At 41.1% G+C, this 21,177-nt stretch overlaps 1 protein-coding gene across 16 annotated transcripts in view; it reads left to right on the top strand.

Annotated features, from left to right (window-relative positions):
* dysf (dysferlin, limb girdle muscular dystrophy 2B (autosomal recessive)) overlaps positions 1 to 21,177 on the top strand; it is a 98,441-nt gene that overhangs the window by 13,225 nt on the left and 64,039 nt on the right. For 8 of the 16 annotated variants that reach the window (XM_074624229.1, XM_074624230.1, XM_074624224.1 and 5 more), the window contains 25 exons: positions 6,086 to 6,141; positions 6,388 to 6,479; positions 7,943 to 8,048; positions 10,473 to 10,596; positions 10,736 to 10,992; positions 11,536 to 11,664; positions 11,754 to 11,816; positions 11,901 to 11,951; positions 12,040 to 12,070; positions 13,000 to 13,115; positions 13,331 to 13,457; positions 13,537 to 13,640; positions 13,733 to 13,801; positions 13,897 to 13,940; positions 14,775 to 14,857; positions 16,360 to 16,392; positions 16,630 to 16,745; positions 17,570 to 17,683; positions 17,778 to 17,955; positions 18,524 to 18,648; positions 18,753 to 18,859; positions 19,184 to 19,379; positions 20,137 to 20,283; positions 20,410 to 20,541; positions 20,999 to 21,165. In XM_074624229.1, the coding sequence (XP_074480330.1) occupies positions 6,086 to 6,141; positions 6,388 to 6,479; positions 7,943 to 8,048; positions 10,473 to 10,596; positions 10,736 to 10,992; positions 11,536 to 11,664; positions 11,754 to 11,816; positions 11,901 to 11,951; positions 12,040 to 12,070; positions 13,000 to 13,115; positions 13,331 to 13,457; positions 13,537 to 13,640; positions 13,733 to 13,801; positions 13,897 to 13,940; positions 14,775 to 14,857; positions 16,360 to 16,392; positions 16,630 to 16,745; positions 17,570 to 17,683; positions 17,778 to 17,955; positions 18,524 to 18,648; positions 18,753 to 18,859; positions 19,184 to 19,379; positions 20,137 to 20,283; positions 20,410 to 20,541; positions 20,999 to 21,165 (2,767 nt within the window). Of the gene's footprint in view, positions 1 to 228; positions 370 to 6,085; positions 6,142 to 6,387; positions 6,480 to 7,942; positions 8,049 to 10,472; positions 10,597 to 10,735; positions 10,993 to 11,535; positions 11,665 to 11,753; positions 11,817 to 11,900; positions 11,952 to 12,039; positions 12,071 to 12,999; positions 13,116 to 13,330; positions 13,458 to 13,536; positions 13,641 to 13,732; positions 13,802 to 13,896; positions 13,941 to 14,774; positions 14,858 to 16,359; positions 16,393 to 16,629; positions 16,746 to 17,569; positions 17,684 to 17,777; positions 17,956 to 18,523; positions 18,649 to 18,752; positions 18,860 to 19,183; positions 19,380 to 20,136; positions 20,284 to 20,409; positions 20,542 to 20,998; positions 21,166 to 21,177 lie in introns of those variants that run through there. The other 8 variants (XM_074624231.1, XM_074624227.1, XM_074624239.1 and 5 more) reach the window with 3 other exon arrangements.

Raw genomic sequence — 21,177 nt, 5'->3', positions numbered from 1 at the left:
CTCCTTTGGAGGCAGCCTGCCCATCCTGGCACACGTTTACGTGGCTTACATATGAATTACAGTGCTCTACTTTTTGTAGGTAGAAGTGCGAACAGTGAATGAGAACAGCCTGCATTATAACACTGTATAGTCTACGGTGTAAAGTGTACATCTGGACGTATTGTGTTGTGACAGGCTAACTAGCTGCAGTAGACTACTTAGGTGTGTACTAGAGAGCAGTATTGTCATCGCAGAAAAATAATAATCTGGTTTAACTCAACTGGGGATGCCAAATGGCACAAGGTGAAGGTGACTTGGCTACCTGGCCTGTTTTTCCTTCAGTTTTGTTGTTTGTACTTTCCACGAGTCGGCGTCTGCCTTCTTAATGAGGTGAGCTCTGCTGTCAGCTTCCTGCCTTTGTCCCGACACTGTTTCCTGGTGCCATCACACACAGGCAGCGGTGGGAGAAGTACTCCGATCCTTCATTTAAGTAAATGTAAACTAAAAATACTCCATTGCAAGAAAAAAGTCCTGCATTCAAAATGTCACTTAAGACGTATTATCACTTATTAATGCATGTAAGAGCATTTTAATGTTGGAGTTCATCTCTTTGGAGCCAATTTGAGATACTTTCTATACTACTGGGTAGATTAGTAGTAGGCCTACAGTACTGCATAATATATAAGCATATCATGTGTTTTTATGTAAAAAGTAATTAACTAAGTGTCAAATAAATGTAGTGAAGTAAAAGTACAATATTTTCCTGAGATTGAGTAGAAGGATAAAGTAGAATAAAATAAGAATACTCAAGTAAAGTATCTCAAAATGGTACATGAGTAAATGTACTTGGTTACGTTCCACCACTGCACACATACTGCTTTAATACTTGTTGTGAGGAGCAGTAGGCACAAATTACATTAAATATAAAAATATTTAAACTGCAAACTCCGCCTGCATGTTGATACATCACTTTTAAATGTCTATGGTGGTCCGGGGATTACCGTAAAATCGGCTATATTTGGTATTTTAGTTGGCAGTAATATACAGTAAGTCTAATGGGAAAGTAATGAACTGTCATACAGAGAGAGTTTCCTCCCCTCCAGAGAAACAGACACCATGTCCATTTATAGAAATTACAGATGGTAATAAAAAAAACAAGGAAGCTGTGGGAGGAGAGAGAGAATGTTTTTGTGTGAGAGTGAAATCTTTTGATTGTTTTGGGTTATTTCAAGTTGGGTTTTTTTGCAGGGATTTGGCAACAGTAGTGTCTAAATCAGAGGTCTGCAACCTGCGTCTCTTTAGCTCCTCTCCAGTGGCTCCCTGTGGATTTTTAAAAATGAATAACTGTTTTTTTGTTTACATTTTCATTTTTATTTATCATAGTTGTAGGTCTATGGGACGACGGCACAACGGAGTATTAGGGCCACATTGAGGAAAAAAAATAAATCTGAGATTTTGAGATTAAAGTCATAATATTACGAGGAAAAAGTCGTAATATTATGAAAATAAAGTCATGATATTATAAAGTAGAAATTATACCTGTTATTTCTTTTTTTCTCGTAAAGTTATGTCTTTATTTTCGTAATATTCTAACTTTTTTTTCTCGTAAAGTTAAACTTTAGTCTCGTAATATTACGACTCTTTTTCTCGTAAAGTTATGACTTTATTCAGGAAGTTTTTCCCATCAATGTGGCCCTAATACTCCGTCGTACATTTGCTCTTGGGCCCTCACTGCATTAGACTTATATACTATATACTTAGACCATAAACTGTGTTACCTTCATCGCGATGCTCAAATGTTTTGCAGCTCCAGACAGATTTTTTTATTTATTTCTTTGCCTAAAAGGCTCTTTTGATAGTAAAGGTTGCTGACCCCTGCTCTGGATTGTTTGAAAGTGACAAGCAGGATGGAGCATAGAACGGGGGAGATGTTACGATTGTCATTAGAATCTCTTTACATTTACCTCTTGCTTCATGTTTGTGGCCGTGCGTCTGCAGGTGTATAGGTCATGCAGCATGTGTATATGTGATTAAACGCGAGAACATGTGCTTGTGTTTGTGCGCCGAAGGCAGGATTTCCGGGCCAAAGTGTTGTTATTGGAACGATAAAGTGTTGTTCTCCGTCAAAAAACAGAAATAAAACCAGGCAGCCCGGCTACTTCATCCTGGTCCTGTGCTAAATATAGCCAGGACACACACTCATACGCAGCAGTCTCATATTAGTTCCTCAAGACATTGGATTAGTTAGATAAGTGGTAACGCACACAGGTGTCCTGTTAGGTTTTTATAATGGAAAACAAGAGGTTCCTCTGAGTTCATTGTTCACCTGTATCAGGACATCTCAGAAGGAATCACTGCTGCTATATGGTTACTACCAAAGAAACAAAGCAGAGGTCATGTTTAAAAAACTTCAGCAAGTGGACTGTGTTGTTTCTTTGGAACAATTAGCTAAGAAAAAGGTGATTAGAGAGCTCAACTAAATATTTGAGGTTTAGTTTTTCTATAACTTTAGTTAACTGCAAAATGCTGAAAGCTAAACCTAGATTCGATAAGGGATTCAGATTTAATAAAATGCTATCAAACCTCGACCCTACAGCTAGCCAAGTCACCTAATTTATTAGAACTATTTAATTACAATTAATCACATAATTGCCCGTAGTTATTTGTGATTAATCGCAAATGAATCACATTTTTTATCTGTTCAAAATGTACCTTAAAGGGAGATTTGTCAAGTATTTAATACTCTTATCAACATGGGAGTGGGCAAATATGCTGCTTTATGCAAATATATGTATAATATTATTATTGGAAATCAATTAACAACACAAAACAATGACAGATATTGGCAACACCAGCTGTCAGTGTTTCGTATAGCGTAAATTCGTAGCGTTATTTAGCCTCCTTGGTGACAAGCTAGTATGACAAGGTTGGTACCAATGGATTCTTTAGGTTTTATAGTTTCATAGGATGCCAGTATCTTCACTCTAGCTTTAAAACTGAGCCTGCTACGACCTAAAAAATCTCAAGTTGCGTTAATGCGTTAAAGAAATCAGTGGCGCTAAAACGAATTGGTATTAAGTTTATACTTTATAAGATTTTCTTGTTTCCTAATCTTAACTTTAAACTTTGCATTAAGAAATTGTCGGTTTAAAAGTGGGAACCAGCCAAAAAAAACTCCTCATATTTTACCTTTTGAACCGGCCACAGATAAATCAACTTATAAAACCAGTAACACACTCACACACACAAAGCCCTCGTCTAACATTAGCTTTCCCGTACGTAATTCACGGCACTGTGGGTCACAGTTTGGTCTATTCTCGGCTCATGACAGAAACTGTGCCAAGCTGAACCAACCAGGAAGTTGATGCTGTGCCACTTCCTGTCTCTGAGATTGCTAGCTCAGATATCAGCTCTTTGGACACACACACACACACACACACACACACACACACACAGAAACATAACGTACCCTGTTGACCCCTCTGTGGGAGGGTGGAGGTGTTTTTTAAGATATCTTCCAAGAACGGAGGTACACTTACGTAGGTATTTGTGTAAGAACGTACTTGTTTGTGTGTGAAGGTGGATTAGTTTGTCACATTGAGGGATGACTGTGGGGAAAACAGGAAAGCAAACAACCATGGGTGTGTGTGTGTATTGAGAGGACGAAGTTGTGTGTGTGTGTGTGTGTGCACATTAAGAATAAAAGCAGTGTGAACCTGAACTGCTCTGAAAACAGTTGCTCAGCAACATTTTGATTAATCAACAAATCTATAAATCAGTGAAAAGCGTGCATCATGTTTGTGTACCACTACTGATGTTTGGTCTGTTGTGTTTCTATTGTCTCACACAGTTTAATTGTTTAATGTGAACTGCGCATGTCACAATGTCAGATTTTTACTACACGATTATCGCGGGCAAAATAATTCACGATAACGATATTATCGCAATATCTGTAGAATTTTTTTTTTTAATTAAATGCTATCAGTCAAATTTATCTTTAATTTTTTTTTCTCTTTTGTTGGCAAATGAAATACACTCAAAATATGAGTGTAGGGAGGTTGAGAAAGTCTGTAACCATAACCGTACAAAAGGCGCTAGACTATTTACATATTATCTAGGGCTGTCAAAGTTCATGAAAGTTAATTGTAACATTTTGGTCGTCTAAAAATGTCTTATTCAGCGTTCGGTTGTATGTAGCTCCATCCTCTCGTGTCACTTCTGGATGCAAAAAACCTAGATGGTGACAGCCAAAATGCCAAACTCGAGGCTTCAAAACTGTAGTCCACAAACCACTGGGTGACGTTACAGCGACTACTTCCACTTCTTATATACAGTCTATGCCAAATTGCATGCAAAACTACTGACATTCCCATCAGCCTCAGCTGTGCTTTGTGTTTAGTGCTAATTACCAAATGTTAGCATGCTCACTCACTCATCTTCAACCGCTTATCAGGGATCAGGTCGCCGGGGCAACAGCTCCAGCAGGGGATCCCAAACTTCCCTTTCCCGGGCCACATTAACCAGCTCTGACTGGGGGATCCTGAGGCGCTCCCATCAGTGTGGAGATATAATCTCTCCACCTAGTCCTGGGTCTTCCCTGTGGTCTCCTCCCAGGGTGCATCCGTACTAGATGCCCGAACCACCTCAGCTGGCTCCTTTCAACGCAAAGGAGTAGCGGCTCTACTCCGAGTCCCTCATGGATGACTGAGCTTCTCACCCTAAAGGAGACGCCAGCCATCCTCCTGAGAAAACCCATTTCGGCCGCAAATGCAATACCGCCCACGCTGCTCCAATTCTCCCTCCAATCTCACGTTCTCCCTCCAATCTCACGTTCCCCTCACTCGCGAACAAGACCCCGAGGTACTTGAACTCCTTCACTTGGGATAAGGACTCATTCCCTACCCGGAGTAGTAGGCAATCCATTGGTTTCCTGCTGAGAACCACGGCCTCAGATTTAGAGGTGCTGATCCTCATCCCGGCCGCTTCACACTCAGGCTGCGAACCGATCCAGTGAGTGCTGGAGGTCACCGACCGATGACGCCAACAGAGGACATGCGTTGTCATTGTGAGCATGTTGGCACGTTGACAGCTTTGGACTTGTTTATCTATTCCAGGCTTTGTCCACTCATTCTCTGGAAATTAACGAGTAGCTTCTAAAATCAGACAATAGTCACTGTTTCCTTTCATCTGGAAAGAACACCTCAGTTTCTGTTCCTCTTTCTGACCAAAACCACATGGAAATGATGATAGTTGACCCCAATGTGATTATTCACATCACATTCTCGTGCGTGTGTGTGTGTGTGTGTGTGTGTGTGTGTGTGTGTGTGTGTGTGTGTGTAAGATGAGAGCTCTTAAGTCGCTAATGATGAATCCTGGAAGTTTATCGGTCCGTCTTATGTTTCACTTCCTGTCAAGAACGCCCAACAGACAGGAAATCAGATCTCAGAACTCCATGTTACAGGAAACCACAGAAAGATAACACAAAGTGGAGCAAATCAGATGTGTGTTGCAAAGTTTATTTTCTGCTCATTGAGTCATGTTTGGTCTGAAATATTGAAAATGTATTCACCAGATCACTATTAGTCTCTTAGTATTGAACGTCTTATTAACGTCTTATTACCCAACTTTGATGAATGTTCAATTCTGATTGGTCAATCACGGCGTTCTACGGTCTGTTATTTCTTTATAAGCAGACCGTTGCTATGTCTAACTGACCGTTGCTATGGGCGTAGTTCTGATGTCGGACTCTGGCGGACCTTTTTTGTGTCAAAATATAGATTTTTTAAGTACGTAGCCTTATAATAAGCGGGATAATGTACAGAGAGCCGGTTATTGTTGTGAAATAAACCCAGACAGGGCCTTAATGCATTGCTTTTATAGGTCTTGCATCGCTGTACATTATCCTTTACTTAGCTAACAATCACAGTATCATGTTAAGTTTCGCTATCTAAGTTGCCCGGACGCCAAGTAGCGAACAAAATGTATTAACCTGTGGGATAGTTAGCTGTTGAACAGTTTGAGACTAAATACAACACAGTTAGCATTTTGGACTGTGTCTGTTTCATAAAGCTAACTCCTAAAGTTTCTGTTTCTCCATTTTCTTCAGGGACTAAGAAGAAGACAAAGGTCATCAAGAACAACCCTAACCCTGTTTGGAACGAGGTACGTCCTTTACACAAACTCTAATTCATTATTTTCTATTTAGAGCACTACAGATACGGTGCTACCTCAACTATTTGGTTAAAAAAACACATCTGATATAGCCTGAACGGCTGAAGGAACCTTTTAGCTCCTTGAAAAGTAGTCACAGGACTAAAATTACCAGGAACTTCTTGGTGGAAACCCGGCTAAAAGATCCCATTTTCACGCTTTCTTTCATTGTCTACTGACTTCCTGTCTCTCTGTCAGGGTTTTGAATGGGATCTGAAGGGGATCCCTCTGGACTCCGGAGCAGAGCTGCACTGTGTCGTCAAAGACCATGAGAAGATGGGGAGAAACAGGTGCGTGTGAAATGTGTGCGCCTATCAAACCCCTCTCTCCCATAGCTCAGCGTACAGGAATTGAGATAAGAACCGTGGTTATTGTGAGACCGCGGTGTGGCCCCGCGATCCAGACTTGTTTGTTTTATGAACACACCCCTTCAGATGGTTATTTTTGGACCGTTCTGCTCCGTCAAGATGTCAAGTTCCTTCAGAGGGGAAGAGGGCAGGCATGAAAGACTCGGGTCATCCTCTCATTGTGGTCGTCATATTTCCACCCATTCACCGACTGTCGTGTCGATTGATTTAGTGATCCATTCATCCGCCTCCCATGGGACACTCAGACCACGGTGTGACCTCTTTGCTCTGGTTTGCTGTACCAAAATGAGTTGATATTATACCCTTCTTTATAGACTCTAAATGGGACCATAATTTACTAAATGAACATCATGCTGTATTGAAGAAGATTGAAACTAGCGACTGAGACCATAAACTCATGTTTACAATGTTTACTGATAGGAATACCGATACCAGTATCGGGTATTGGTTCCGATACTGTGCTCATGTACTCGCAAAACGGCTCCGATACCACTTTACGGCAGCGTGACGTTAACCTCTCAACACCATCTTTCGGGTCCTATCACACGTGCTCACGCTCCACCTCCCCGACGGTGCAGGCGAGACGGGCCGGTGGTGCGCCCGACCTCGCGGAGCCGGGATCCCACCTCAGACGGCACATGCCAGCCCTCACTTTCATTGCGCCACGGGGTTTTGCTTGCACCCTCTGACTCGCGCTTGCATTAGACTCCTTGGTCCGTGTTTCAAGACAGGTCGGGTGGGTTGCAGACATCGCAAAAGACCCTTGGCGCCTTTTACGTGGGCCGCGGCACGACACTGTTGGGGCGCACTGAGGACAATCCATCCCGGTCGACAGTCGCACAGTCGGGAGCAGGGAGCACCGTCACGATGCGGCGAGATCCGGACGGGGAGCGCTGTAAAGCTGCGGCCGCGAGCCACCTTCGCACCGAGCCTTTCCAAACTGACCTAGAGCCGGTCACGGCGCACCGCCTCGTATGTGGGACTCCCCAGCCTGCCGTGTGTCTCTCACACCCTCCAGCTGGCTGTTAACAAGGGTCTTTTGGCACAGAGAAGTACTCGTATCGGTACTCAATATCGGCGAGTACCCAAATGTAAGTACTTGTACTGAATAAAAAGTATCAGTGCATCCCTATTTACTGAGGTAATAAATCAAGTGAGAAGTAGGCTCATTTTCTCATAGACTTCTATATAATCAGACTTCTTTTAGCAACCAGAGGAGTCGCCCCCTGCTGGCTGTTAGAAAGAATGACAGTTTAAGGCACTTCAGCATTGGCTTCACTTCTCAGACCCGGAGGTTGCCGCCTGGTTTTCACTGGATAATTTTACAGGAATATGATTTTTTTTCTGCCCCAGGACATTTTAAAAGTGTGTGTGTTTCTGTTTAGGTTTCTGGGGGAAACCCGGCTGGCTCTCAGAGACGTTCTCAACTCTCCACAGCTGGCTGCCACCTTCACCGTCTCCCTGCTGGACACCAAGAGAAACAACACTGGGGTGAGCACACACACACACACACACACACACACACAGACAGATTAATTAACACTCTCATTGTATCATGAAGCTTTGACGAATCATAAATCATTCTGAGTTTCCTGTGTGGATCTTAAAATAGAGAAAGACTTTCCTGAGTCAGAGCAGAATAACAACCATACCTCTCTCTCTCTCTCTCTCTCTCTCTCTCTCTCTTCTCTCTTTTTATTTAGAATCATTTCCATAAAAAACACATACTGTATATCCATTTTTCCCTATGTTGTCATATATAAAAGACCCAAAATGATCACTGTAAGCGGACTACTTGATGACTATAACCAAATGATTTAACAGCATTTGTATAGGAATGATTCTGTCCCAAGCTTTTTGATCCACATAAGCTGTTAATCACTGTAACCGTGATCGCTATAAACGGTTTCCACTGTGCAACGTGTTAAGTTAAAAGAGCTTTAGATGTGCCAGAGCCGGTCTTTGTGCTAAGCTAAGTTAATCGGCTGCTGGCTGCAGCTTCATATTTACGCTTCGTCCACACTGGGAACCTCAGGAGCGCGTGGCGGCGGCATTGCATGGCGGCGGCGTTTCAGCACCTGCTGCTGCTGTCAGCCCTTTATTTCTACATAGAGTTTACTTTTCATAATTTCCATTTATTTCATTATAAATATAATTTATTTTACACAGAGAATAATAGTAATAATCCACAATTAAAACGCCGTACTATGTTCATTCACGGAGCTCTCCAAGTCACTGCATGTTCTACAACACTGTCGGCACATATTTCAGAATAAAAGCCTTGTGTTAACAAATGAAGGAATTTTGCCCACACAAAAAAAAACGCTTGAGGGCTTTTATTTTGAAATGAAAGCAGGAAAGTGTTGATTTAAAACTGTCTGTGACATATTCTACAGATGTCTAGACATCAAAACTGTAGTAGTCTTGCTGGTATGATGTCAATATACTGTCAATAGATCACCTCGCGTCAAAAATAGGCGAGACCTGGAATCTCTAGAAGAGATGCAGCTGACATGCAGCTGAGCCGCGCGGGAGACATAAAACTTCAATTAAAAGTCCCAATTAGTCCCATTTACTCGCCGGGTGTGACCAGAAAAAGCCAGAAAAAAAACATCCTCACTTTCCAAAAATGTTCTCAGATAGAAAGAAGTACAAGCCTAACACACACACACACACACACACACACACACACACACACACACACACACACACACACCTTGTCGGGCCACACCTATAGTATAGTCGTCTCTTGCAGATGAAACAGCGTTCCGTTTCCAATCCTCGTTTCCTGAACCCAAAACAAAGTCTTCCTCTCAGTGTCAGAGTGGATGTGATTGATGTCCACACACACACACACACACACACACACACACACACACACACACACACGGTTATGTGTAAATCCCATGTTTGCCTTACAGAAGGTACAATGTGTGTGTGATGCACAGGGTCATTTGTCCACAAAGCAAAGAACAATCTAATATAAACTAGAAAACACACAATAAACTGTATTTTAATTCCAAAAATGATTTTTTTTCAGGCAAAATCAACAGTTGTGTTGAGTGAGGAATACCTGACTGTAATGATAAACCTGTTCAGACCCTGATAACTTTGTTTACAGAAACACTACAGCTTATCACTTAAGTTGCTTTTTCCTGTGAAAGGAAACTGCAGAAGACTACACCTTCAACTGGCCCACACACCCTACAGAGCACTGCTGCTGCAACACTACTTCGTCCTTGAAACACGTCCTTGTGTACAACATAGGGCTGTCAATCGATTCAAATATTTAATAGTGATTAATCGCACATTTATCGCACATTTTTCATCTGTTCAAAATGTATCTTAAAGGGAGATTTGTCAAGTATTTAATACTCTTATCAACATGAGAATGGACAATTATGCTGCTTTATGCAAATGTATGTATATATTTATTATTGTAAATCAATTAACAACACAAATCAATGACAGATATTGTCCAGAAACCCTCACAGGTACTGCATTTAACATAAAACCATATGCTCAAATCAAAACATGGCAAACTGCAGCCCAACGCGCAACAACAGCTGTCAGTGTGTCAGTGTTTGGAGCGTTATTTAACCTCCTTTATGACAAGCTAGTATGACATGGTACCGATGGATTCCTTAGGTTTTCTAGTTTCATATGATGCCATTATCATCACTCTAACTTTAAAACAGAGCCCGCTACAACCTACGAAAGATCGATTGTGTTAATGCTTTAAAGAAATTTGCATTAATGCCTTATTATCGCGTTAACGTCACATAAGATCCTCATCTTTTCACACGTCACACGTTGGGCTTTTAAGAAACTATAACTTCATGTTTCACCCTCGCCATCCTTTATACCAGCACTGATTAAACCATAGAACTGTGCTTCTCTCTCTGTTTCCACCAGGCCACGCTGACCCTGCAGGTTTCCTACATCCCTCCTCCAGGATCGGCTCCGATGTATCAGCCTCCTCCCCATCCCGAGGCTCTGCCCCATAGCAACCCCAATGTGGAGATGGACACTGTCACAAGTACGCTAAAATATAATCTGTCATTATAAAATCTATCAGTCCTGCTGTCTTTATCCACCGTGATGAATCAGTGAATAGAAGGCCAGAATGTCTTGTTCAGTATTTGTCTTCTGGGACTACTTTCTGTCCATCTGTGCAGTGATTTCTATGGACACGTTGGACGAGGAGGACACAGAGAGTATGATAATGCTGGAGCCAACGGAGGACCAGGGTCCCGACGACGGGCGCTCCATGGTCATCGTCGGACCTCAGGGGCCCCCGGGCCAGGAATCCCCCACCGCCCAGATGCCTAAACGCTCGCCGCCGTCCTACAACGCCCACGCAGGGCTGAGGAAGCGGAGGAAAGGATCCAGCAGTCAGTCCAAACCGCTGGCCAACAAACCACAGGACTTACAGGTGGGAAATCATTTTTTTAACACCAGAATCGATATATTTGCTTCATCTGAGTCTATGCGGAGGTAGAAGGAAGTTACCACTTTTATATTATATATTATATGATATTTATCATTTCAAAGACAGAAATATAAAACAGATGCTGATTTTTGGTTAAAGCTGTATAACCTCCTGTACTGTGTTGGGTCATCAGTTTTTGTTCACAGCACCACTGTGTGATGAGTTTGTCATATTACACAAGGGACACCAGACAGAACTGATATTAGGGTCGCAAGACCATGAGGATGTATTCAGGTCTTTTACATAATTAAGTAAAAATACTAATACCACGCTGAAAAAAAAATACTAATACAAGTAAAAGTCCTGCATTGAAAATGTTACTTCAGTAAAAGCATGTAAGTAAAAGCAGGAAAATGTACTTAAAGTATTAAAAGAATAAATAAAAGAAAATATCTAAAATGTATACTTAAGCAAACTAAAGCTTTATATGCTGAATGTCCCAGTCACCTTAACACACGTTACTGCTCTTATATGTCTCCCGTCCAGGTCCGTGTGCGGGTCATCGAGGGCCGACAGTTGCCAGGCATCAACATCAAGCCCGTTGTCAAGGTAACATTAGCCGGGCAGACCAAGAGGACCCGCATCAGAAAGGGCAACAACCCGTTCTTCGATGAGGTAAAAAACAAGAACTAACGAAAGGTTAAAATAATTTCTTTAATATCTGTCACCGTCAAACTGCAGCTTGAGTGTTTTCCTTTCGATAGACGTTCTTCATGAACTTCTTCGAGACTCCGTCAGACTTGTTTGATGAACCGATCTTCATCACTGTGAGTCAGGTTTTACTGTAAGTTTTCTCCCTGCTGTGTTGCTCTTGATAAAAGGTAAACTCTCTCTCTCTACCTGCCCGACAGGTGTGTGACTCACGCTCACTCAGGACTGACGCTGTGATCGGTGAATTCAAGGTAAACTGACAGACTTCATGTTTTAGAACAGGAAAAAAGTGAAGTGGAAAAGCAAAAAACATCTAAAATCTTTTGCTATTTTTTACAGTTGGATGTGGGCACCGTCTACAATGAGCACAGTGAGTAGACGACTAGTGGACTAAATGTGTTTTGGTGATTTGTACTGTTGTATTGGTGTGAAAACTGTCACTCTTAACAAGTATATTTGTCTAATTACTCATCAAAATATGTCATAACACTTAAGACACAATCACCTAACAAGTAGTGAGATATTGTTTTTAGACAGTATATCTTGAATATCTTAAGTGAAAAAATCCTACTTTTGAGCATTACAGTCTCATTATGACACTCAACACTTCCTAATACGAGTGAAATATAGCTCTAAATGACTCATTTCAAAATCTCTTTTTATCTTGAAAGGCCTAAATATTATATCTTAAATCAAGAAATCTTATCAAGCACATTTTCACATGTTCCATTCATTGGCAGATTTCTTATTTATTACAAGCAAAAACACCTTTTAGTCATTGTGTTTTACTTATTTTTGAAGTGGCCTTTTTCCAGTATAATTTATATTAATACTATATAAAGATAAATAAATATGAATACTAATAAATATTATTTTATATTATTTGTCTTTATTTTCCACATTTAATTATTTATTCTTTTATTTATTCCTCTTTATATTTTTTATAATAATTTTTTTTTTATTATTTTTCTTTATTTTCCACATTTAATTATTTATTCTCTTATTTATTCCTCTTTACATTTTTTTTATATAAAATAAAAAAATAGAAAAATAATAAATACATTATAGTAATTAATTTAATTATTGTATAATTAATTAAATAAAAAAATAAAATTGTAATTTGTGAATAGCTCTTAGAAATGTTATTTAAATTTTAGTTTTTTCCTCTGGTTTTAATTACTTATCTTAAATTAAAACCTTTTTTTTTTTTTTAGTTCCTGGTTCTTATTTTGAAGTTCTTGGTCCCAGTATGTCAGTGGTTAGTTTGAAGAGTTTAAGCCCCCTCCTTTCTCTCTTTAGGACACTGCTTCTTGAGGAAATGGCTGCTGCTCTGCGACCCCGACGACCTCTCTGCTGGGGTCAAAGGTTACCTGAAGGTCAGCCTGTTGGTGTTGGCAGCTGGAGATGAGCCACCGGTGAGCAGAAGTTCATTTTATAACACAGTAACTCTAAAACTAACGACCAGGTTCCTGCCAGCCTTTGACATTAATGCTAGTGTTTACATATTAGTAATGTAAGCATGTTGCCTTGCTAATTGTATGCATGTTAAGGTGTTGAACAATGCTTGCTAAACATGTGATACAGGTGTTTATTTACATGCATTAAGATATGTGTATCTGTGTGTGTCCAGGCTGATAAACGCGAGTGTGTGGAGGATAAAGAAGATATAGAAGGAAACCTGCTGAGACCGGCTGGTCTGTCTCTGAGAGGAGCTACTTTCACCCTGAGGATCTTCAGAGCTGAAGACCTGCCTCAAAGTGAGTGTGTGTTTATCATCTGATAGATCTGAAGAGCTTGAGAGATTTCATCACATCGCTTCCTGTTTCCCGTCTGCAGTGGACGACGCCTTCATGGACGGGATGAGGCAGATTCTCGGGTTCGACAGCAACAGGAAGAACCTGGTGGATCCTCTGGTAGAGATCCACTTCGCTGGAAAAACTGTGAGTCGTTTGAGCCGAACGTTTTTTACCCCAAACCCGACATTAAATACAGAACTTTTGAACGCATGCTGTATTTTCTTTCTTTTTTTTAGGTGTGCACTAAGATTCTGGAGAAGAACGCCAATCCTCAATGGAACCAGAGTCTGGCCATGCCTATAAGAGTGAGACGCACGCAACAAACAGTTCATTGTGCTACCAAGACAAACATCATTATCCAGTACATTATACAGTGTATCCTCTCTTTTTCCCCTCACAGTTTCCCTCCATGTGTGAGAAGATGAGGATCAGAATACTGGACTGGTGAATCCTTACTGATATATAACTTTAATTTTTACATTTGATTTAATCAAACTCGGCGTCAGAAGTCAGGAAATAAAGAATTTTTGTATGAAACTTTTAGTTTAGAGCAGACTGAGATTGAGACAACTGTGTTACCAATACTTTTAGCCCTATGTTTAATCACATTTTGGCACCATTAAAAGTACGCCGAAGTATATATTAGGAGTTCCTGTTTGCAGTGTACCCGGGGGTGAAGAAACTACTTTCACTAGATTACTTTTATTATGAATAAAACTTAAAAACATGACGATTCTAAGGCAAGTTCTACAGTTCAAAATGTACCTTAAAGGGAGATTTGGCAAGTATTTAATACTCTTATCAACATGGGAGTGGTCAAATATGCTGCTTTATACAAATGTATGTTTGTACAGTTTTTCCTCGCCAAAATTTAGCGCAAGTGTGGAGCGTTATTTAAGCATCTTCACGGCAAGCTAGTATGACATGTTTGGTACCGATGGATTCATTAGGTTTTGTAGTTTCATATGATACCAGGATCTTCACTCTAGCTTTAAAGCCCGCTACGACCTAAAAAATCACAAGTCGCGTTAGAGAAATTAGTGTCATTAAAACAAATTTGCCTTCTACAGCTTCTATTCAAATATGTGTATAATGTCTCTGTGATGTGAAAATGGCCACTAAGGGTTTTAGAATACCTCAATTGTCCTTTACCTCACGTCTCTCCCTCCGCACTCACCCTAGGAACAAATGTCCCACAGTAGTACATCTTAATTGATGTCACCATGTGGTTTTAAAAGCGTGTTTCAGAGCTTTTTTTCTCTAATTTTCTCATTTCAGGGACAGAGCCAGTCACAATGACGTCATCGGCACCACCCACCTCTGTATGTCTAAGATCTCTGCCCCCGGTGGAGAGATAGATGGTAAGTAACTAGTCAAAACTGGTCTGAACCGGACTGAACCCAGTTTGGTTTGGACTGGTATTGGCTGGCTTTCACTGCACCGGAGTGTTTCTACTTAACTGGTCTTGTCTGGTTTGGTTCAGGTCCAATTATGTTTATATCGTTTGTTTTGGGTTGTTTTCCCCAAAATGACATATTGTTGCTTTAGGGCGGGGCTACCTTGTGATTGACAGGTCTCTACCACTTTGTTCTGGGAGTTGTCCGTGTTTTCGTCTTACAACTTTAACCCTTTCATAGTGTGTTTTCATGATTTGTAACATTTTGGACGCCAAAAAATATCTTATTCGGCGTTCGGTTTTACTTAGCTACGCCCTCTCGTGTCACTTCTGGTTGCAAAAAAACAAGAAGGTGACGGTCAAAATGCTGAACTCGAGGCATCAAAACCAAAACCATCACAATGACTACGTCCACTTCTTATATACAGTCTATGGGCTGATGTCAACAGCAGGAGCAGATGGATCAGTGTGCCGACTTTGTGCCGTTCTGTCTGTGCTCTAGTTTGCTCCGACAGTCCTTTGCAAGTGGTGCAGGTCTTCTGGTATTCTTGCTCAACTGTCTTGCACATGAAAAAAAATTATGTTTCGAATCATGCTTTTCTGCATTTTGCAGAAAAGATTAACATCGTGAGTTGGTCCCAAGCTTTTATCTCTTAAACTTTATTAGGTTTGTTTGGCTCTGCCTGGTCTGCGTTGACTGCAGATGACAGACCTTCTAGTCTGAGCTTGTTCAGATTGTCTGATCCCATTGTCTGCAACAAACTGTGAGTGTTTGTGGCTCTAAAGTAGACCAGTCTGACGCAGTTCACCAGTATACTCATAGTAGCACAGTACTGGAATGATGTTGTATGGAGAACAGAAACAGTTTCATCAGCAATTTCCACCAAGGACATGAATGATTTACACACGTTTTTTAGCTTTCGTGCGTCCGTTTGGGATTTAAGAGTTAGTCCTCTGAAGTCCTCTTAAAAGTTGATTTGACTTTAGAAATCTCAAGTCTTGAACCACCAGATGGATCTGTGGTTTTGTGAACATAACAAAGCACGGACGTTCTTTCAGTGACATGCATGAAGACTAACTTGGGGATGTTTGTGTGCCGAACGCTGACGTTGCTCAAGTCTCCGGTCCTTGGAGTGCTTCACTTTGTCCTCGTCCAGACGAAGACGACATGCATGAGTTTCTCTCACTATGTGTGACAAGCAGAGTTTGTTCTTTGTCTTTGTTTGAAAACATCATGTGAATAGTGATGAATCATCAGCATATAGTAGCATAATGCCACAATACTGCTGTCCCCATCGCCTTGTTTCAAGTTATGTTCTTGAAACAAGCTAACTGATGATGCTTTGAGTATTCAGGGTTTTGTTTTGCGTAGTGGTCCAGTGCTTTTGTTTGGGTTTGAATGGCGTTCAAAGACATCCGTTTCCTTTCTGTCTGACTCTGAACCATCCTTCCTCTCTACGCACTCAGATGACTTGGTTCCACGGACCGTCCACTCTGGCAGTACGTCCTCCATCCTCTCTACACCTCTTTGGTTTTGTGTTCATTTTTGTGATGTATAATATTTTCTCCTCCTTTCAACTCATAACTGTTTCCATCTCGGCTTGATCTGATGAAATTCTCTGAATCAGTTTTTGTCAAGTGCATATAATTTCATCAATCAATCAATCCTTTCTTCATTTTCATTGTTCCACACCCTGTTTATGACGAGATCTTTTGGCCGTTTTTGTGTCGTTGCAGTTGACGACAGTCTCGGTTTCCTGCCGACGTTCGGTCCCTGTTTCGTCAACCTGTACGGCAGCCTCAGAGAGTTCACCGCCTTCAACGACCCGCACGAAGCGCTCAACCTTGGAAGAGTAACTCCACATTTGTTTTTCACTTTTAAGAACAATCAGTAGAAAATAATAAAATAAAACCATCCAGAGCTGGATTTTGGTTAAGTGTTGTTGTTGCTTTACATTCTCATGCACGTCAACTCTTCTGTTTGTTGCTGCAGCTGACGATTATTTTCATTATCAATTAATCTGCTGTTAATCAGTTAATTGTTTGATATGAATCAGAATCGGGTTTATTTAGTAGGTTTTAAGTAGGTTTCACATACAAGGAATTTGCTTTGGTGTTTTGGTCCTTAACCATCAAAATATACAAAGGAAAAAAAGTAAAACAATCATAAATATGAAATACAAATTTACATAAAAATAAATATTTATATGTATGCACTCTTAAGCGTAAAGAGCGGCGCAGTATTTGAAATGAAGAGGATGAAATATGCAAAATATTGATTAAAGAATGTACAAATTTTCACAGTATGAAGAAAAAATAATGTGCAAAAATAATAATCCAAAGATTAGTGTAATGTAATCTATAAAATGTCATTATTTACTTGTTTTGTGTAACCAATAGTTCACCCAAGAACACTCTTTTTACTGTTGCATAAGACAAAGAAAAACATTAAATCCTCACAGCTGAGAAGCTTTTAACGAAGTAATGTTTGGCTTCTTTGCTTGATAACTTACTTGATATTTATATATCTTCAAAATAATTCCTTAAATCTTCAAACCCTTTTTTTTGTCTTCTGTTTTATTAGAATTGCTCTGGAATTGTGGAGTGAGAGTGTGGCAACAATATCTTGACATTTTAATGAATATTACACCTTTAAAGCTCTTTTCTTGTCTGTCAGGGCGAGGGCGTGGCGTACCGGGGTCGAGTTTTACTGGAACTAACCACGAAACTGGCGGACAAACCTGAGCAGAAAACTGAAGATGTACCATCAGATGACCTGCTGGTGGTGGAGGTGAGAGGGGAGGAGGTTAGAAACACATGAACAACAACACAAAGAAATGTATCATCCATCTTCATCCATCTTTTTCTCTCTCTCTGTCCAACAGAAGTTCCTCAGGAAGAGGAAGTTCTCTCTCTTCGTGGCGTTTTACTCGGCCACGCTCCTCCAGGACGTCGACGACGCCATCCAGTTCGAGGTCAGCATCGGTAACTACGGCAACAAGTTTGACTACACCTGCCTCCCTCTGGCCTCCACCACCCAGTTCAGCAGGGCTGTGTTTGACGGTAGGTCAAAGGTCAGGCTGTAAATAGTGCAGTGAAATCTACATTTAAAGGAACAGTGTGTCACATTTCAGGGGATCTATTAGCAGAAGTATGTTTTCTTTAGTGTATAATCACCTGAAAATAAGAATCATGTTGTGTTTGTTAGCTTAGAATAAGCCGTTCATATATACATAGTGAGCAGGTCCTCTTCACGGAGTCCACCATGTTTCTACAGTAACGCAGAGCGGACAAACCAAACACTTACGTTACCTGAAGATCACCGTAGTTCTCTGAGTTAATGTGAGCCGCAGAGTGCAAAACTGTGGCTAGCCTTACCACGGTTTTGCACTCAGCGACTCACGTTACCAAAGTCTTGTAAAAGGAGGAGTGAGTGGAGGGGTACTCAGCTGGTTGCAATCTGCAACCACACCACTAAATGTCACTAAATCCTACAAACTGCCCCTTTAAATCGGGAGCAAAGCACCAAAACTACTTCATATGGGCAATAAATTCTGTGTAAATGTGCTTGTAAGATGCTGTTGATTGATGATGAGTGCTGTATTTTTATTTTTGTGTGTGTGTGTTCCAGGGTGTCACTACTACTACCTCCCCTGGGGAAACGTGAAGCCAGTAGTGGTTCTGTCCTCAGAGTGGGAAGAGATCAAACCGAGGATCGAGGCTCTCAACATGCTGCTGGCTGTCATAGAGAGACTGGTGGGTGTCTATCTTTGCTGGGACCTATTTTGAGCTGAAATGTTTGCATTAAATGCAGAGCCATCACCATCTGAACATGTGTGTGTGCGTGTGTGTGTGTCCAGGAGGAGCACCTGCAGCGGGTGCAGCTGGAGGTGAAGGCCGGCGGTGATCTGGAGGAGGTGGAGCTCCGAGTGGTGGAGCTGTTGGATCAGGTCATCACAGACTGCAGGTAAACACTGTGTAACGTCACTGAATGTAACTAAGTACATTTACTCAAGTACTTTACTGTACTCTTCTTGAGTATGCACATTTTTAAAGGACTACAAAACAAAGTTTTGGGATGAGAACTTGGCAGGAAATTGTACAGTATTGTAGTTTTTTGAAGTGTTATCTATATTGGTGTGTTTGTTTTAATCATTTTCTTTTTACTTTCTTTGTTGGTTTTTATAATGTTAACCTTTATTGAAGCACTCTGACATTCTTCCCTCTTGGCAGCAATGCTGTACTTCTGTTCATGTATTCCTGTTTCTTTCTCACCTCTCTCTCTCTCCAGTGAAGAGCTGCCGTCTCTCGACCAGTGGCAGTGTGCGACCTCTCTGGATCGCTCCATGAGGCACATTCGTACTCTCCACCTGCAGCAGATTGTCGCGGCGGCGCAGGCTCTGAAGTACGGAGAGGCCACCGACCTGTCCACAGTGCTGGAGCAGGCCGAGGACTGGGCCAGCAGGCTGAGGACGATGGCCGAGGAGGTGAGCCTCTAATGACGGTGTTGTTGTTCTAGTGATGGATTAGAGGTGTTTACGTTAGCTGGGCATGTACAGCACCATTGTGACGGCAGCTTCTCAATTAAAAGCTAAAGCACAAGTAGTAGTCAGAAAACTACGACTTTTTATTAGGGCCATTTTAGGTAAAAACAAAAAAAAGAACATTTAAAATTTGCCATTTACGAGATTATAAAGTCATAAATTAAAAGAAAAAAACTATATTTTTCATTACCACAGTTTTGCACTATTTTTCAAGTTTTTTTCTCTTAAATTTGCGATTTTGTAATCTCACAAATGTGCAAGTTTTTTCTTGTAACTTTGCCACTTTAATCTCAGAGAATATCCATTTTTCTTCTCGTAAAAGTCTACTATTATCTCGCAAATTTGCAAATTTTTTCTCATACATTTTCCACTTTAATTAAAGAATATCCAAATTTTTTCCTTTTTTTTCCGTAAATTTACAACTTTAATCTCGGATCGTTGTTTTTCTGAATCTTATTTTTCTTTTACCTATAATCGCCCAAATACGCTGTCATAGAAAAGAAACCATATAATCTGCAGAAAGAACAAATTTGGTAAAAAAAACACACCTCAAACACATTTGCTGCATTATTTATTAAAACGATGATGATGAGGAGGAGGCAGCAGAGAAGGATTATAATAACTGTATTATTAAATGAAATGCTGTCTCTCTCTCTCTCTCTCTCTCTCTCTCTGTGTGTTCTCTATGTCTCTCTTCCAGCCTCAGAACAGTCTCCCAGACATCGTGATCTGGATGCTGCAGGGCGACCGCAGGGTGGCGTACCACCGCATCCCAGCACACACTGTCATCTTCTCCCAGCAGCACTGTGGGAAACACTGTGGACAGATGCAGACCGTCTTCCTCAAGGTACACACACCACACACACACACACACACGCACACACACACACACACACACACACACACACACACACACACACACACTTTGTCCTCTGAAATAAAGCGTTACTGACCTGCTGTGTGTGTTGTGTAGAACCCACAGAGCAGCGGAGCAGAGGCCAAACTTCCTGGTCAGCTGAGGGTCAAAGTCTGGTTTGGATTGGCTGCTGATGTCAAACACTTCAACCAATACGCTGAAGGGAAACTGTCGGTCTTTGCTGAGACGGTAAGCATGTCTTTGTAGTCATTTTGGGTCTTTTTTTTTTACATTTTGCATCTCTTTGTAGTAATTTTGTGTCTCTTTGGTCGTTTTACGTCACTTTTTGGTTGTTTTGCATAACTTTGTAGACGTTTTGCATCTTTTTTTGGTCGTTTTGCATCTCTTTGTAGACAATTCGTGTCTCTTTGTGGTCATTTTGTGTCTTGTCTTGGTAGTTTTGCGTCCCTTTTTGGTAGTTTTGAAACTCATTTTGGTAGTTTTGCATCTTTTTGTAGTCCTTTTATGTTCCTTTTTGGTAGTTTTGTGTCTCTTTGTGACCTCTCAACAGTTAATGTTATAAGTAACTTCAAACAGGGCCTCCTAACCTGTTGGGCCAACTGGGCCTGTGCCCTGTAGGCCCATTCAGTAATCCGTCCATGCATATAGGAGCTCTAAGTGTCTGTCTGTCTCTCTCTTTCTGCAGTATGAGAACCAGACCCGACTGGCCCTGGTGGGCAGCTGGGGAACTACAGGTCTGACCTACCCAAAGTTCAGCGACGTCACTGGAAGAGTGAAACTGCCCAAAGAGAGCTTCAAACCGTCTCCAGGCTGGACCTGGGCTGGAGACTGGTGCATCAGCCCCGAGAAGACGTAAGTGTGTGT

The sequence above is a fragment of the Sebastes fasciatus genome, chromosome 22 (assembly GCF_043250625.1).
Source record: "Sebastes fasciatus isolate fSebFas1 chromosome 22, fSebFas1.pri, whole genome shotgun sequence".
Taxonomy (NCBI): Eukaryota; Metazoa; Chordata; class Actinopteri; order Perciformes; family Sebastidae; genus Sebastes; species Sebastes fasciatus.
Note: the sequence above shows the minus strand (reverse complement) of the source record. Positions and strands in the feature narration are given on the sequence as shown.